Below are 15,511 nucleotides of genomic sequence, written 5' to 3' on the forward strand. Positions count from 1 at the left end.
GATCATTCATTCACTCATTCATTCATTCACCCACTGACCATTTACTGAGCACCTACTATGGCATTTAGGAGACAGCAACAAATACACGCACAAGTACCCTGGCCTTTATGGAGCTACTATAAGCTTCCACCAAGTCCTTTGCTCCTGCACCCAGGACAGGAAAGACCCCTTCCCACTGAGTGAACCATGATAGAAGAGGGGGCTTCTTCCCAAGGAGAGGAGGAAGCAGGAGCCCTGGGGACCAAAGGAACCCAATTCCATCAGTTTCTTCTTAGCCACAAGCCAATCTGAGGTGGAGTACAGGCAGCGTTTGATCTTTTCATCCTCATTCCCATCCTACCCCGCTCCCTAAAAAGCCTGGGGGCCTGGAGAGAAAGTCAGTCTGGGCTTGTGGACGGCCCTGGAACCTGTGCACAGCCCTGAGCTCCAGGCCAGCCGGCACTGGGCCCGCCACCCGCCTTTGATTTGTTTAATGAAAGTGCTTTGCCAATTCCGTAGATGCTCAGCTGTGATAAGGTAATTGTCCAAGGGTAAAGTCTACAACCCATTAACGCTGGACTCGGTGCAAATTGAACTTGGAGAAGTGATCTAAAGGGGTCAGAGAAGGTAGCCCAGCTCCATTCTGCCACTTGGTCTTTTGTTCAGGCAGCCGGGAGCTTGGAAGAGGCCTCCCTCTGAGGCTCTCAAATGGTGCCAAGAAACAGGAATTCCCATTACACACACGCCGCCTCATATCTGCACACGAGCACAGGCACTCACATGCACACACATGCACACCTGCACACGAGTACCTAGGCGGGGACGCTCACACGCTCTTACATACGTTTACACAGGTACACACATGCTCTCAGCCTCATGCGTGTATGCGATGCATTCCAGTACGCACAGTCACCTTCTTCCCAGTCCACTCTCTTTAGGCCACTGGGGCCAGACTGGTCAGGAGGGGCACCCCCTAGTCCTGAGAAGGCCCTTTCCCCACTCCAGAAATGGAGAGGAAAGAGGGACTACTAGTCACAGGCAGACAGGAAAGGATTTTACAGATGTTGGAACCACCCCGTAAAGATGGCCTCGCCGGCATCTCTGAGAGCCGGTGGGAAAGTGGTTAGCAGGAGAGGGAGGCACGGGGCAGGAGGAGGAAACGGAGGCCCAGCGGTCCAGTGAGTGAGAGACGCATCTTGGCACCTGTCCGGTGGTCCTCTCACTTCGGCCTCACTTGTCCTTATTCCCAGAACCTCAAGACAGGACCAGCAGGAGCAGGGGATAAGGGAGGAGGAGGAAGAGGAAGAAAGGAGAGAGGAAGAGGAAGAGAAGAGGAAGAAGAAGGAAGGAAAAAACGAGGAGGAGAAAGAAGAGACAGGAAGAAGGAAGAGGAGGGAGAGGAAGGAGGAGGAGGCTCCCTGAGATCCTACTTAGCGGTAGGCCTGGGAGAACCCTGGCTGTTGCCTTTACCTTGAGAACGAGAAGCCAACGCACACTATTTTATTTTACTGGGGAAAGTAAAGGTGTCAAGCAGCAAAACATTTTGGTTTCCCTTTCCTTCCTATCAGGACTGGGCAGATTATTTCAAGGTCACTCTTAGAAGAGCACTACTTCTTACAAGAAAAAAATAATAATAAAAGATTGGGGGAGTGGAGAAAAGGTGTTCTGTTCCAAGGGTGCCTCTTCAGATGTGGCGCTGAGGAATTGCGGCCTCCGGAACCTGGAGGGAGCCTCCAGAGAGTCCTTTGTTCATGGATATTTCATTTCTCTCCCCACCCCCACGGCCGCCCCCTCCTCTCTCATTATCAAACATTTGAAGACTGAATAATTCCATTTGTCGATGTCTTTGGCCTCTTCCAGCAGAGCAGAGCAGGCCGGAGCCTCTGAAAATGCAAAAGGCCCCTGCCGAAATCAAAACCCCTGGTTTTCAAGGTGGATTTATCACCCTTTAAAGGAAGATTTATTGGGTAATCGCTTTCAGAAAGTTCTCATTGCACAGGAGTCTGAAATAAAGAGCGTCCTCTCTCTTGAGCTGGGGGACAAGGGCACTGGCCACTTGGGGGCAGGGAGAAGGGAGCCCCATTGTGGCCCAAGTCTTACACTTGCCATAAATTCACGGTCTGGGGAGGGGGCAGCCAGGGAGGCCAAGTTTCCCCAGCTGAACTCAACCTGGGGTCTCGCTTCTGTGCCTTGGGCCTATTTCTTTCTCTTCCATTTTAATGGGGTTTGGAGGGTTTGATTTGGAAACTTGGGAGGAAGAATTCCTGTTAGCATTTTGTTGCCCTTAAAAAAGGGGAAGTCGGGGGGTAACAGAGATTTAGACCAGACAGGGAGAGGTGGAGGTAGGGGACAATTGTCCAAGCCAGACAGCACTGGGAGACAGTGCTTCCTGGGGGGGCGGGGGGCTGGGCTGGGCCTGGAGATGCACCCTCAGACCACGTGGAGGAAAAGGGTCCCTTCCCCAAGGTCTTTGGCCAAGCCCATCTGGACCAAAGGCTCTTCCCAGGGATTCAGGTCTGAGCTGCAGCACCGAGAGTAGTGGAGGCCCGTACATACCTCAGGAAACCATGGAGATGGGGCCAGCGGTGACAAGACAGAGTCCCAGAGAAAAGCCGCTGGGGGGAAGTCAGAAAGGCAAGGAGGAAAAGAGAAAGAGGGCCTGTCTCCAACACAGATGGAGGGGGTCACGGGATAGACGGGGCTGGGGGGCAAAGAGAGACAAGACAGAAAAAGTGAGTGTGTGTGTGTGTGAGAGAGAGAGAGAGACTAAAGGGAAACTTCCCAGACCAAGCAGCCTAACACACACCATCAGACAGGAGCCCCTCCGAGCCTCTCGGCAGCGATTGGAGGTCTTAAGAGTTGATTAATGTCTGAATGGGGAGTGAATTTGGGGCAAGGGGGGTAGCCAGGAGAAAAGCGCAGAGGAGGAGAATCCCCCCCCACCCCGCCCCAGCTGCAGCCGCCTAAGCCCGCAGGTGAACCCCCCTTTCCCCTGCTGGATGTGAAATCGCCATTTCACCCGCCACACTTCTTAATTGTTGCAAAAATCATTTGTGAAATTGGTCTCCAACAGGCGAGAACGGCCACGCTCATTCCGACAGACAACCCCCCTCCCCTTCTTCCCCCACTGTGCCCGCCCTGCCGGGGCCCACGGAATCCCCAAGCTGCAAAAGCCAAGGTTGTCTCTGCCGGTGCGGGGCCTGGGGAGCCTGCTCCCAGTTTCATTTCGCGAGTGGACCCGCCGCTGGGAGGCTTTTGCAGTGGTGGAGGGTGAGGGACCATGCCAAGGATGAGGCGGCCCAGGCACAGGGCGGCCTGGGGTTCTGAGGGTCCCCAGTGGCGGCTGGCTGACAAGGCGGTGGGCCCTGCACATGGGTGCCCGGCTGTGCGCTTGCCCCACTCGGCTCAGAGACACACTGGCACAGAGGAATGGAGCCTTCCAGCCTTCCTGAGCCCTGGCGGCCGCAGGCCATTTCTCACCATTTCTCAACAGGGAAATTGACCAAAACACACACTCACACCTTCCCAACCCCTGCTTACAGCTATGCCATGGCAACACGGACGTGACCCCACAACATAAACACAGACACAGACTCTCACTTAGAAACACACCTTTACTCACACGGATCCCAAACAGACCTACACATCAGCCCACCTGCGCCTAGACGCACACAGACGCAGGGATAAGCCCACAGCCACACACAGGACGCTGGGCCATTCCACAAATACAGAGAAGAGCTGGGTAAAACCTTCCAAGCAAGGAGGGAAATAATGATGAGTGAATGAATGAGCAATATATGGGTATGTGTATGTTTACACGTATAGAGGGAATATATATCCCCCTCTGGAGGTCGAGGCAGGCCAGTCCCCCCAGCAAGACTGATGCTGTGAAGGGGGTTACCTTCTTCCCTGGCCTTAAGCTTCCCCTACCAATCTCCCTCCGGGGAGGGCCCCTGTAGCTCAGGCAGCCTGGCAGCCTCGTCCGGGCAAGACACCCTGGTGCCCGCCTTTCCAATTCTGAAGCTACTCAGCCTCCCCATTCTCGGTGCTGGAGCTGCCATAAGGTGTGAGCTGAAGTTTTTCAGCAGGGCCCCAGTTACCAGAAGGCCCCTCAAAAGTCTGATGAGCCCCTTGTGCCCGGAGAGAGGGGAGAGAAGGGGTTCTGTCACATGCTGAGAGGGGCAAAGGTCACAGGTGAGAAGGGAGGAGGGTACACACTGGGGCCAGCCAGTGGAGAGCCCCCCAGGCTAAGATGAGGTTGACCCCACCGCCAGGAGAGGGCAGGCAGGGGGCGAGTTTGAGGGCTGGGTTTATTTTATTGTATTTTGCCTCCAGCTCTGGGCCGAGACGCTCTTTCCCCCGGAGACAAAAGGCTTGCAGTTGTGGCGTCCTGCCCCGCTGGGAGGGCGTTTCGCCCCCAGGACACAGTGTCCTGAGGCTGCGGCTGCTGGTCACTCTGGCCTTCACAGGCAGAATTGTGGCCTTCTGATCACCCCACCCCCACTGCCCACCATCTAATTGTAGCGTCCCCCAATCCACCTGCCAGGAGCTCAGAGTTGATGAGCTCAGAACAGGCTCCAGCCCTCCCATGTCCCACCTCTTTGGACCCCCAGATCCTCAACACCTCCCAGCTGTGCAGCCCTGGGATACAGACTACTCGCTGGAAAGGGGGTTCTGGATTTGGGCCTGAGGGATCGAAGAGGAGGATGAGATTTATGGGGGAGGAGTAGGGGGAGACATCTGGGAGGGGCGGGGCCTGGGAGCGGAGGAAAAGCCACAGCCCTGACACTCGGCAGACCCACTTTTCCCAGCGTTAGAACCAGATACAGTCACTCTGGGCATCTCAGAGCTGCTAGAGGGCGAGCAAGAACCCGACACCAGGGCTCTGACATTATTTCACAGAGAAAGTCATAACCGCTCCTTTGAAGTCGCCCCAGGCCGAACTCCCGCGAGCCCCACTCGCGGAGCTTCAGTGTGTGCGACGAGGAAGGAGAAGTGAAATACACCGGACTCTGACCCTGGGTGGCCGCAGAAAGGGCGAGAACCCAGAGAGGGGCCTCAGGGACGCGGACAGTCCCAGAGAGCCGGGACGCCTAGCCCGCAGCGGGCGACCCAGGGCTGGGACTCCGCGGATCCGGCCCATTCATCAAAGGGAGACGCTTGGACAAAGTTGGGCCCCCGCCCCTTCTGCCCCGGCCCCCAGCTTCCCGGGCTCTGCTCCCTCTGTTTTCACTGACAGTTCAAATTCTCCCCCAAAACGAGGTCGAGCCGAGGATTAGAAAAAGGAAAAAAATATTCGTTGGCGATTTCTTTTCGTTACTGGTCCTCGCTGCCTTCCGCCCAGGCCCCCTTCCCTCCTCATGAATAAAAGAAAAGTCCGAACCTATCAGATCTCGTTCACTGCCTCCTCCTCCTCCTCCTCCTCCTCCTCCTCCTCCTCCTCCTCCTGCTGCTGCTGCTGCTGCTGCTGCAGTTGAACACTTTTGCACAACTTACCCAGATAGTCACTCGCGCCCCCTCGCTTCTCCACTTCTCTTCCCCAACCCGGTCACCCCTGTCGCCTCCTCTCACGTCCCGAAACCTAGGCGGCACCTTCTTCCCTCCCGAGTCCCCTGGGGGCGGGGTGCGGAGCCGTCGCGGGGAGCCCCGAGTGCGGCCGGAGGAAGCGGGCGTGGAGAAGAGGGAGGGGGCGAGCGAGAGAATAAATATATAAATAAATACGGAAAAGAAATCCGCTCCGCAGTCTCTCGGCTCGGAAACTTTGGCCCCGAGCGCGACAGCGAGTCGCTCGCCAGTGCCAGGCCCGGGCCCCCGATTCCGGCCGCGTCCCCCCAGGCCCCTCCGCGGCCCGGCCTGGTCTCCCACTCGTGCCGGGCGCACGGGCCGCACAACTTCTCGCCCGGCCGAGCCGGCGGAGGCGGACTTGGGGTTGGACTGTTTGTTTGTTTGAACTTCCTCGTCGCCACCTTCCCTCCGCTCAACCTCCGCCCCCACCTCGCCCCCCTCCCCAGCTTCTGGACGCGTTCGACTGCAGCCGGGGGTGGGGGGTGGGGTAGGGAGAGTGTGCGGAGGGGAGGGGAAGAGGCTTAAAAAAAAAAAAAAAAAAAGGAGAGAAGGAGAGAAAGAGATCGCAGCAGGGGTAAAGGGAGCGGACGAAAGGCGATTTTTGGCGACTTCGGATTCGTCCCCCGCGAGCGCAAGAATGGCGGCCCTTCCCGGCACGGTCCCTAGGATGATGCGGCCGGCTCCGGGGCAGAACTACCCGCGCACGGGATTTCCTCTGGAAGGTAAGAGCGCCCGGCTCGCCTCGCTTCGCCTCCTGCGCCCGGAACTCGGGGTCCCGAGAGAGGTAGCAAGCTCCAGGGGGTGGCGGCGGCCGGCTGTGGCAGGGGGATCGCCTTCCCATCTGGGTCCGAGTATGGGCGCGGGACTCAGGAAGTTTCTGGGACCGACACTTGTCCGTTTCTGCGCGGGTTTCACTGACCCGCGGCCTCGCTTCGCGGGTCTCGGGTTGCGGGCCTTTACCCGCAGGGTGGAACTCCTGGTAGATTTTGCCTCCTAGTGAATTTCAGGTCCTAGTGAATTTCAGCTCTTTCCACTGTTTTCAGATACTTCTTCCCTGAGAGATTCTGGGCTCTCGGGGCTCGCCGGCTCTCGGCTTTCTGCTCATGTTTTGAATTGTTCTTTCCACCCCTGACATGGTCTTCCAAACCCTTTTATTTCGAAATACTTTCAGTGTGTGACAGTTTGTATGTCTAAACTACGAAGGCTTTCCGTTTCTTCCAAAGCGACACTCAAACCCTCCTGCTTTTCGGCCTGGACACTAACTTAATTTGAAATAATGAATAGTAACGATTTTTTCCCCAAAAAACTTTTTACTCGGGCTTCCGAGCTCTAGAAACCTCCGGGGAGAGAACCTCGAAACGGCGAGAGGGCACGACAATGTGGAGACCCCAGGAACGTGTTCATTTTGTAACGTGTCCTTTCCTAAACGTCCAGCGCCCGGGACAGCGGAGAGGACGGGCGGCCAACGGGTTCCCCGCTGGAGAAAGGGCCGGGAGCGCCCGGGCCAGACCCTTTCCTGCGTTTTTGTGCTTTTTTTTTTAAACTAGTGGAAGGCCTTCGACCTGTCACTGAGGGATCATTTGGCTTCTGGGGTTAGGTAGCCCAGGGTGTCAAAGGAAAGTAGAGATATGTGCGACTTTTCTTTTTTAATTACTCTTCTTGTAGTTGCATGAGTCCCTTGTGCGTGAGGAAGGGGAGAGCAGGCGGGGAGGGGGTGGGCGGGCAGGCAGCCTGCGATCCGAGGAGGGGGGCCCCTTGGGCAGCGAGACGGCGCCGGGTCCCTGAATTAGACAGAGGCGAAGAGAGCGGCTCCGTGATCAAGTGCGCGCGAGCAGCCACGCAGGCGGGAGGGCGCGCAAGCCCGGGGATTTGCCGTAGCACTCTCCTGTAGCGAATGCAAGTAAAACAGGCGGCCGAGGACGCGCGCGGATTAGAACAATATTTGCCCAACATGACGCAGAATACTGAGGAGAGCCGAGTGCCGGTCGCTAAAGAGGCTCTTGAATATAAAGTTGGGCGCTCAAGAGCTCTCCAGCGCTAATGGCATATCCCGCCACGGAGACCGAGTGACTCTGACTTGGCGACGCATGATTTCTGATTAAATCCGAGGGTGGCTTCAGACACCTACTTTTACAAAGAGAGGTGGGGGGACCGGGAGAGGGAGGGAGGGGGCGGCAGGAACAGTTCAGCAGCCAAGCCTCTTCTTGCCTCCTCCCTTCCAATTATACTGTCAGCTCCCAGCACTCGGGCGGCTGTGAAATCGTTCTAATCTTCCAGATCTCCGCAGCCGCTGAGTCCCCAAATTGGGGGGATCGAAGCCGGATTAGTGCACCGGGTGTCCCCCAACCTTCTGTGAGGAAAATGTGTAGACTTTGCATTAGGCGACTGGGGCGTTCTCTCCTCCCCAGCACACACCAGGGGTGCCTGTCTTCCTGGTTCCCAAAGTCACCCACACCCGGGACTCTGGCCCATCTGCGTGCCAGTGTCTCAGAGCCTGCAGGGACAGTTCGTGATTTCTGAGACCAAGTGAAGTATTTGATGTAGGAGATGGTGGGCAATGGTGTGTTCCAAAATTGTTCTAAAACGAAACTAGAACTTTGAGAGTGATTGGAAGTCAGGGGAGTCCCTTGAAGGACAGCCAGGTACCCCCAGAGGCAGTGGCCAACAGCATTATGTCACCAGTCCCTGGGCTGCATCTCAGCTGTCCTACCATAGGTAGCACAGCTCTGCCGCTCAGGCCACAGCCGTAAGTGCTGGTAAGCAACCAGCCCTGTCTGGCCTCCAATAAAACGGGTCAGTCGTGACTACTGGGAGTGTGGAACTGACCAGATGGGCTGCATCTCACTGGTTATTGGTCTCTCTGAGAGGCAGGCAGACCTGTGGCCCAAGCTGTGGCCTGGGGGACAGAGAGCCATTGATGCCAAGATCTCTAAGGCTCTGCGAGCCTGGTGGCTTTGCTCTCTGGCCTCTGTCTCTCTTGCTCCCCTCCTCGGGGCATCCAGATCCTCCAGGTGTGCCCTCATCCCTCCCAGTGGGGCAGGAGTTGGGGAACACAGCATCTGGGGGGACTCTTGCAGCCACGATCCCTCTCTCCATCTCTGCAGACCCTCCTTCGGTGTCATGACACTTGTTTCCCTGAACTACTGAAGCTCCAAATGTTAGGACATCAGAGATCCACTGTCAGAGATCTTGGGACTCAAACAAAATTGGAGTCGGGGGGTGCACTCAGTGTCTCCTTCCCATCCTCATCCTGTGCCTCTCTTCTTCCCCCTCTCCTCTCCCTTCTCCAGTGTCCACTCCACTTGGCCAAGGCCGGGTCAATCAGCTTGGAGGGGTCTTCATCAACGGGCGACCCCTGCCTAACCACATCCGCCACAAGATAGTGGAGATGGCTCACCATGGCATACGGCCCTGTGTCATCTCTCGCCAGCTGCGTGTCTCCCATGGCTGTGTCTCCAAGATTCTCTGCCGCTACCAGGAGACTGGGTCCATCCGGCCTGGGGCCATCGGCGGCAGCAAGCCCAGAGTGAGTGTCTTTGCCACAGAGCCTGGCAGCTGACCTTCCCATGGTCTGGGGATCTTGGCTGTGGCCTCTCTTCCTACCCTGGGTCATCCAGGGTAGCACTGGGGTGTCTACATGCTCCCCATGGAAAGTACAGTGGAAGAGTGTCCCTTATTCCCAGACAGCCTCCCATTATTTTCCTATTATTCGAATACCTCGGGGATGAGGATAACTGAGGTCTAGGTTGTTCAAGACTTTGAGGCTATGAGCCTCCCTGGGCTGTCCCAACATCTGTCCCCAACTCCTTAACACCTTCTGCGATTAGGGCAAATCTTCTCTCAGCCTGCCTGAAATAGGGAGAGAGCACTCTGGGGGTTCTAGTTAGGTTTATTTTACCTATCCCTGCCCCTGCCACACATACAACTGTCTTCCTGGGAGCCAGGAACAGGTTTCTTGAAAGGATAAAGCCAATATTTTGGGGGGGTGGGCGGGTTGGTGACCTGAGCCATCAGCCTGGCCTGGGACTCTTCGGAGGTTGGTATTAAAAGTATCTCCCTCCCCCCACCCCATCTTTCCATTCCTGCTTTCCCACCTCCACCTCTGAAGCAGGTAGCGACTCCGGATGTGGAGAAAAAGATCGAGGAGTACAAGAGGGAAAACCCGGGCATGTTCAGCTGGGAAATCCGGGACCGGCTGCTGAAGGACGGCCACTGTGACCGCAGCACGGTGCCCTCAGGTGAGAAGGCAGCTGAGCCAGCACAGCCTGGGGGTGGGGGGCCGGCCAGGGGGCCGGAGGCGGGGGAGAGAGGAGGGGAGATGGTGGTTGACAGGGAACTTGGAAAGAAGTGGGGACAGAAAGGGAACAAGAAGGCAAAGAGAGTTAGGGCATGAGAGTGAGTCAAAACAGAAAGGAAAAAGATGAGCAGGGGAAAGAAAAGACAGTTAGGAAAGAGTGGGGGAAAGAAAGAGAAGAAGGCAGGCAGGAAGGAAGGAGCAAAAAGTTAACCTGGAAGGTTGGTTGATAAAAGAAGCTCCCTTGGAGCTTTCTGGAAGAAATGTCCCAAATAGATGGGTTTGTCCTAGGAGGGTTGATGTCCATTCATTTCTGTCATCATTTTTGTTCTGTTGCTACCACCAGCCACGAATGGGTCCCACATGTGGAGCCCCCAAACCGTGCTGCCGTGAGAGGGAAAGTGGCCCGGGGTGTGTGTGTGTGTGTGTGTGTGTGTGCAAGTGTGCGTGTGCACTGAGGCATGCAGGGCCAGGGTGCACACCTGAGCGTGGGGGTGTCAGCAGCAGGGCTGGAGGGACTTCAGGGAGCCCCGGGGCAGTGGGTGTGGGTATGAGTGAGTCTAGAGTATGCAGTAGTGTAAGGCACACCTGTGTGCAAGGATGTTTAGGAATGCACTAGGCGGGTGTCTCTGCCCCGTCTTACCACTTGGTGCCCCAGGTGTGAGTCAGGCTTCCCTAACTGGGTGATTGAACTTGAGAAGGTGTAAATGCTTAAAAATGTCTGTGTGAGGGAAGGGGGGCGAATGAATGTACGATTAAGGAAGCGGGAGGCTTCCCAGCTTTCTCCTAGGGTTCCGGGCGCCACTGCCACCCCGACGCAACAACTTATACTCGCTCTTTTGCCTTTGAATTTCTGAGGTTTAGTGAGTTCGATTAGCCGCGTGCTCAGAATCAAGTTCGGGAAGAAAGAGGAGGACGACGAAGCGGACAAGAAGGAAGACGATGGCGAGAAGAAAGCCAAACACAGCATCGATGGCATCCTGGGTGACAAAGGTAGGGAAGTGCCCGGGGCCCGCGACGCCAGAGCGGGCGTTTCCCACGCTCCAGGTGTGGGCCAGCGGTTCACTCCTGCACGGCCAGGATTCTACGGGAAGAACGCGCAGGCCGGGGCGGCGGGGAGCCTCTCTGGCGGGGAGCCGCCCGGGCCCGGGCGGGGTGCGGAGCCGGCGCCTCCTTCGCGCGGCAGCGCGGGGCGCGGACAACTGTGCGTCCCCGGGGAGCCGGGCTGCGGGGTAGTGCGCCGCGCGCCGCGGACAGTGCCAACCCCGCGCGCGCCTGGTCTGCCCGAGTACTGCGGGGCCGCGCGTCCTCCGGAGCTGGCGTTTTGGCTGCTGGGCCCGGCGTCGATCAATTATTTATAGGAAACTTGGGCTAGGGGGCGGGGGGCGCGGAAGGAGGAGCCGGCCCGCGGCTCCCTAAATGAATTTGTTAACCAGACCCGCACACGCTCTCTAAACGGTCCCTTGAAACCCCGCCTGACAGTTGACTGACCGCTGCAATCAATAAAAATTAGCGCGGGCCGCCGCCTGACTCTCAGTCCCGCGTTGCCAGGGCGGAGCGGGGGGCAGAAGGGTGCCTTCCTCTTTGGTGTGCGCCGGCGGGGCGGGAGTTGAGGCCAAGTTCCCAGTTGCCTGGGGTCGTAGGATCCCAGTGGGGGAGAGACTCAAGCTCCGCACACCCTCTCCCCACCCTTGCCCGGCTTCCGCGCGCCGGCTGGAGTCTGAGCCCAGCACCAAGGTTTTTGTCGCGACCAGCTAAGGAAGGCGTTTATCTTTCAAGCGCCTGCACGCCCGGGGAAGGGGAGTGTGCTTTTGTTTCTTGACCGGGGGAAGTTTGGAGAGAAGGAGGGGAAAGTCCTTCCTCATGACCCCTTCCCCGCGCAGTTCTCTTTGAGATTTGGTAAGTGTGCATTAAGTGGCGACAGGGAGAGAAATAGAAATGGAAGACCCAGATCACAAAGGCTAGGGGGGATGGTGGGGAAAGCTCCCCCCGCCCCAAACACACGCAGGGAGGCGGCAGGCTGAGAGAATGGGAAAGACAGTGGCATGGGAACCTGCAGAAACGATGGCTTTGCAAAAAGTGGCAGAGTGCCCTGGAACCCGGAAGCTTGTGAAAAGCACATTTTGTCCCGGTCTCCTTCCGGGGGTCTCTCCCAGCACCTCACTCCTCGCCTCCCCAGCACTCCTAGCACAGGTCTCTCTTGAGTTCTCAGTAGTCCCTTTCAACCTTGAAGATGAACTTCACAGACAAAGCCGCTTCCAAAGACAACTGGGAGTGGACGCCCAGCCCCCACAGGCCTGTTTGGAGGGAGAAGGACTGGGGGCCTCGCAGCCGGGTGCGAGAGCAGGCGGGAGCTGGGGAAGGGGCGGGCTATTGACATTCAGGGCCCCGAGTGGAACTGCGGTCCCGCTAGGGACAAAAGGGCGAGGGAAGAAAGGGAGCGAGCTGCGCCTGGCACCCCGCTGTGCTGGGCCTGCTGAGGGGCCTCGGTCTGCAGCGGGAGACAGCCCTGCACTGCCAAGCAGCCCCCGCCTTGGCAAGTGGACCCAGAGCCCTAGACACCTGGCAGGGAGGGAACCCAGTCCTTATTTCAGTTCCTCCTGGAAAGAGACTAGTTGGACTTTTTTGGGAGGGGGCATAGAACTTGAATTGTCTTTCCTGGCGAATACTTACCAGACACCTCTTATGAGAGTTAGCCCAGAGAGAAGCAGAAGGGGGTTTGGTTTTATTTGCAGAGACTTTAGGTGTGTGTGTACGGTGGAGCTCTGCCGTTAGGAAGCGTAAATAGGTAAATTTCCTCAGAAAGCGGGAAAGGAAAGGAAAGCAAAGCAAAGGAAGAGGATGGGAAGATGATGCGGTTTGGAGGATCCCTTTGACTCAAGGGAATTCAGGGGCCTCCAGTGCTGGCCTGGGCTTACCGAAGCAGTTCACAGGCAGCTTTGCTGGATGGAGGTTTTTTCCCTGCTGCAGAACCAGGAAGGGCCAAGTCCTCGAGGGTTTAAAGAGGAGCCTGTGCCAGATGGGGGAGGCTGAGAACACAGGTGCTGAGTCTACAGAGGACTTGCAAACATGAAATGATCTCAGGCAATGGGCCTGGTGTCCAGAAAGTCCCGCAGGTTTTGAGTGACGGCGGGCGCGGGGCACTGTGTCTGTGCACTGGATGGACCTGTAAGCGAATCCCTCCACGTGACTGTTCGCCCACCGGGCCTTTGGATGCAGATGCCGTGGGTGTAGGTCTGTGCAAGTGGGCTTCGGCATGGGTGTGATGTGTGCTTGTAAGTGGGTGCGAATGGGCAGGATGGTGGTGCAGATGAGAAGGCCGGCTGTCCATCTGTGGACAAATCATACCGTTTTCCAATTTGAGTGCCTGGGCCAGTCCACAGGCACCCCAATGAACCCCTCTTCTCTCTCCCCAGACCCAGACACTAGTTTCATGGCCAAGTTAATGGTAAAAAGACCTACCAACCTCTACCTGAGTTGTCCAGGTCTGGGGGGGCAGATATGCCCCATGGGCAGAGCAGGGAGAGGTGTGCACACCCACAACTTTGTTTTGGCTTCTTGCTCTTGAAAAATGCTTTCTCTGGGGTGGGGAGGAGTTGCCCCTCTCGTGGCGGGGAGCCGCCAAAGAAGGGGTTTAAGAGCTCTCCTCTTTAAGCGCTAAAGAGAGATCCCTCCCTGAGTCCGTTTTTTCCTATCGTCCGCTTGGCATTTAATAATGTTAAGACTTATTAGAGCTGGTAATGAAAACTGGGACTGCTGAATAGGAAACTGTGTTGGAGAGGGGTGTAATAGCTTCCAGGCATGGTAAGAAACTATTTATCCGCAATCAGTCCTCACTCTCAGAGTTTGAAGCACAAACGTTAAGTTGAAGGGTTTTAAAGCAGATTAAATTGAGCTTTTATTTCTGTGCACTTTCATCTCTGAACAGCTCACTCCTGCTCCCCTTGGGCTGATATTCATGAGGCTGTTCGTATTTTTTTTTTTTTTTTTTTTGCTCTTATCCTTGTTAAGACTGAGTTATTAGGATTGTTGGTTGTGAGAATTCTCAGACCGCTGCCGATAGGGGCTCCGACCATACTCTGCTCACCTGGAGAAGGGAAGTGGACAGTTCTATGGTCCCATGCACTTGGACTCTCTCCTCTTCACCCTGTTCCCTGAGGATCAGGGTGTAGACAAGCCAGGGACCCAACAGAGAGAGGATTTGAGGAGGGACAGGAAAGGAAAAGATTCTCCCAGAATCTGAGCCCAGAGTGATTCCTGTGGGGAATTTAATAGGGGGTTGCGAAGGGTCAAACCATTCCTCTGTGGGAGCTAAGGGAGTGAGTGTGAAGAAAGAAGCAATAATATAAACAATGACCGTAACAGTGACAAACAATAACACCAAAGCCTCACGCATCTGCCAGTGTACACATTTAAGCCAAAACTGACCAGCTCAGACATGGGGTTGCAGTTGGTCTCTAGGGTGGAAAGCCCACTGGGGTACAATTAATATGAAACATGGAGAAAAGTTACAAGAATTAGGAGAGGAGGTGGAGGAGACGGTGTTATCCTGGGGGGGGAGGGTGAGAACCCCTGCGGGTGTCAGAGTCCAGCCAGGCTCGAGTATTTACAGACTTCCTGGGTCTGAGTCCATCTGAGGTTGGGGGACCAGGAGGGCGTGCGAGGCAGATTTGTTTTTCTTTGCATTTCTTTTCCTGATTTATTTTTTAAAGCAGCAAACTTACAGGTGTGGAGTGGGAAATGACGGGGCAGGATCCGAAAGGAGGGGAGAGCCCAGAGTGTCGGTTTTAGACACTTGTAAAAGGAGGCGGGAAACAATTTAATTTGGCAGTGGCGATGGCTGCTAATGCGGTTTTCGGTCGTTCGCTACACTGGAGGAAGCTGTTTTGATTGTGTGTACAAGGACCTGCCAAATTTAATTAGGCTCCGGGGGAGCGAATGAATAGGGGAAGGGGGGCACAGCTCCGCTCAGCCCACACCGTTTTTTCGGCTTCCCACCTGGAAGGGGCCTTGTTTACCGAACCGGGCAGGGGAGGAGGCGGAGAGGGAGAGGGGCCTTGGGAGAGGGTGCGAGGGAGGGGAGGAAGATAGTCCATTTATCAAGAAACAATCTGCATTGATTTAAACCAACAAGTTCCCTCCTCTGTAAATGTGTATTTAGAGAAAGGTAATTGACACTCCACCAAATCAAAGGATTACCCCGGGTTGGCAATCTAATCAAACAGAGTCCAGGCGGGATTTGAGGCTGTTCAGAGTGGGATCAGCTTCGCATAATGGGGGCTCGGAGGAAGATGGGAGGGTGTCAGGCAATTCCCCGGCTTTAGGCAGCGCTCGGCGGTGGATATTCAGCGAGACCAGAGGGAGAGAGGGAGGGGCGCGAGGGGCTCCGCCGGGCCGGGGCGGTGGGGGATGGGGCGAGCCGAGAGGGGACCCTCCCGGCGGAGGGGGCTCCCGGCGAGGGGGCGAGCCCACACTGGGCTGACAAGACTCCCCCTTTCTTCCCTCCATTCCCCCCGACCGAAGAAGAGAGAGGGGGAGGAGGGAGCTAGACTAACGAGGAACAACAATGAGGAGATAACTATTACAAAGGCAAACACTGGCGCTCGCGCGCTCGCAGCCCCAGAACCCGCGGTAAATAAACAAAGTCGGCAAACTGTTTGCCAGATAAACTCG

The 15,511-nt window shown here is 56.3% G+C and overlaps 1 protein-coding gene across 4 annotated transcripts in view; it reads left to right on the top strand.

Annotated features, from left to right (window-relative positions):
• Positions 1-5,455: 5,455 nt before the first annotated feature.
• The window catches only part of PAX7 (paired box 7), a 98,993-nt gene continuing 88,937 nt past the window's right edge, over positions 5,456-15,511 (top strand). Inside the window, exons 1-4 of one of the 4 annotated variants that reach the window (XM_069477396.1) lie at positions 5,456-6,266; positions 8,835-9,070; positions 9,653-9,782; positions 10,697-10,831. In XM_069477396.1, coding sequence (XP_069333497.1) covers positions 6,182-6,266; positions 8,835-9,070; positions 9,653-9,782; positions 10,697-10,831 — 586 coding nt within the window. In that variant the 5' untranslated portion in view covers positions 5,456-6,181. The remainder of the gene's footprint in view (positions 6,267-8,834; positions 9,071-9,652; positions 9,783-10,696; positions 10,832-15,511) is intronic. The other 3 variants (XM_069477397.1, XM_069477398.1, XM_069477399.1) reach the window with 3 other exon arrangements.

This window comes from Eulemur rufifrons, chromosome 8 (genome assembly GCF_041146395.1).
Source record: "Eulemur rufifrons isolate Redbay chromosome 8, OSU_ERuf_1, whole genome shotgun sequence".
In the NCBI taxonomy this organism is placed as follows: Eukaryota; Metazoa; Chordata; class Mammalia; order Primates; family Lemuridae; genus Eulemur; species Eulemur rufifrons.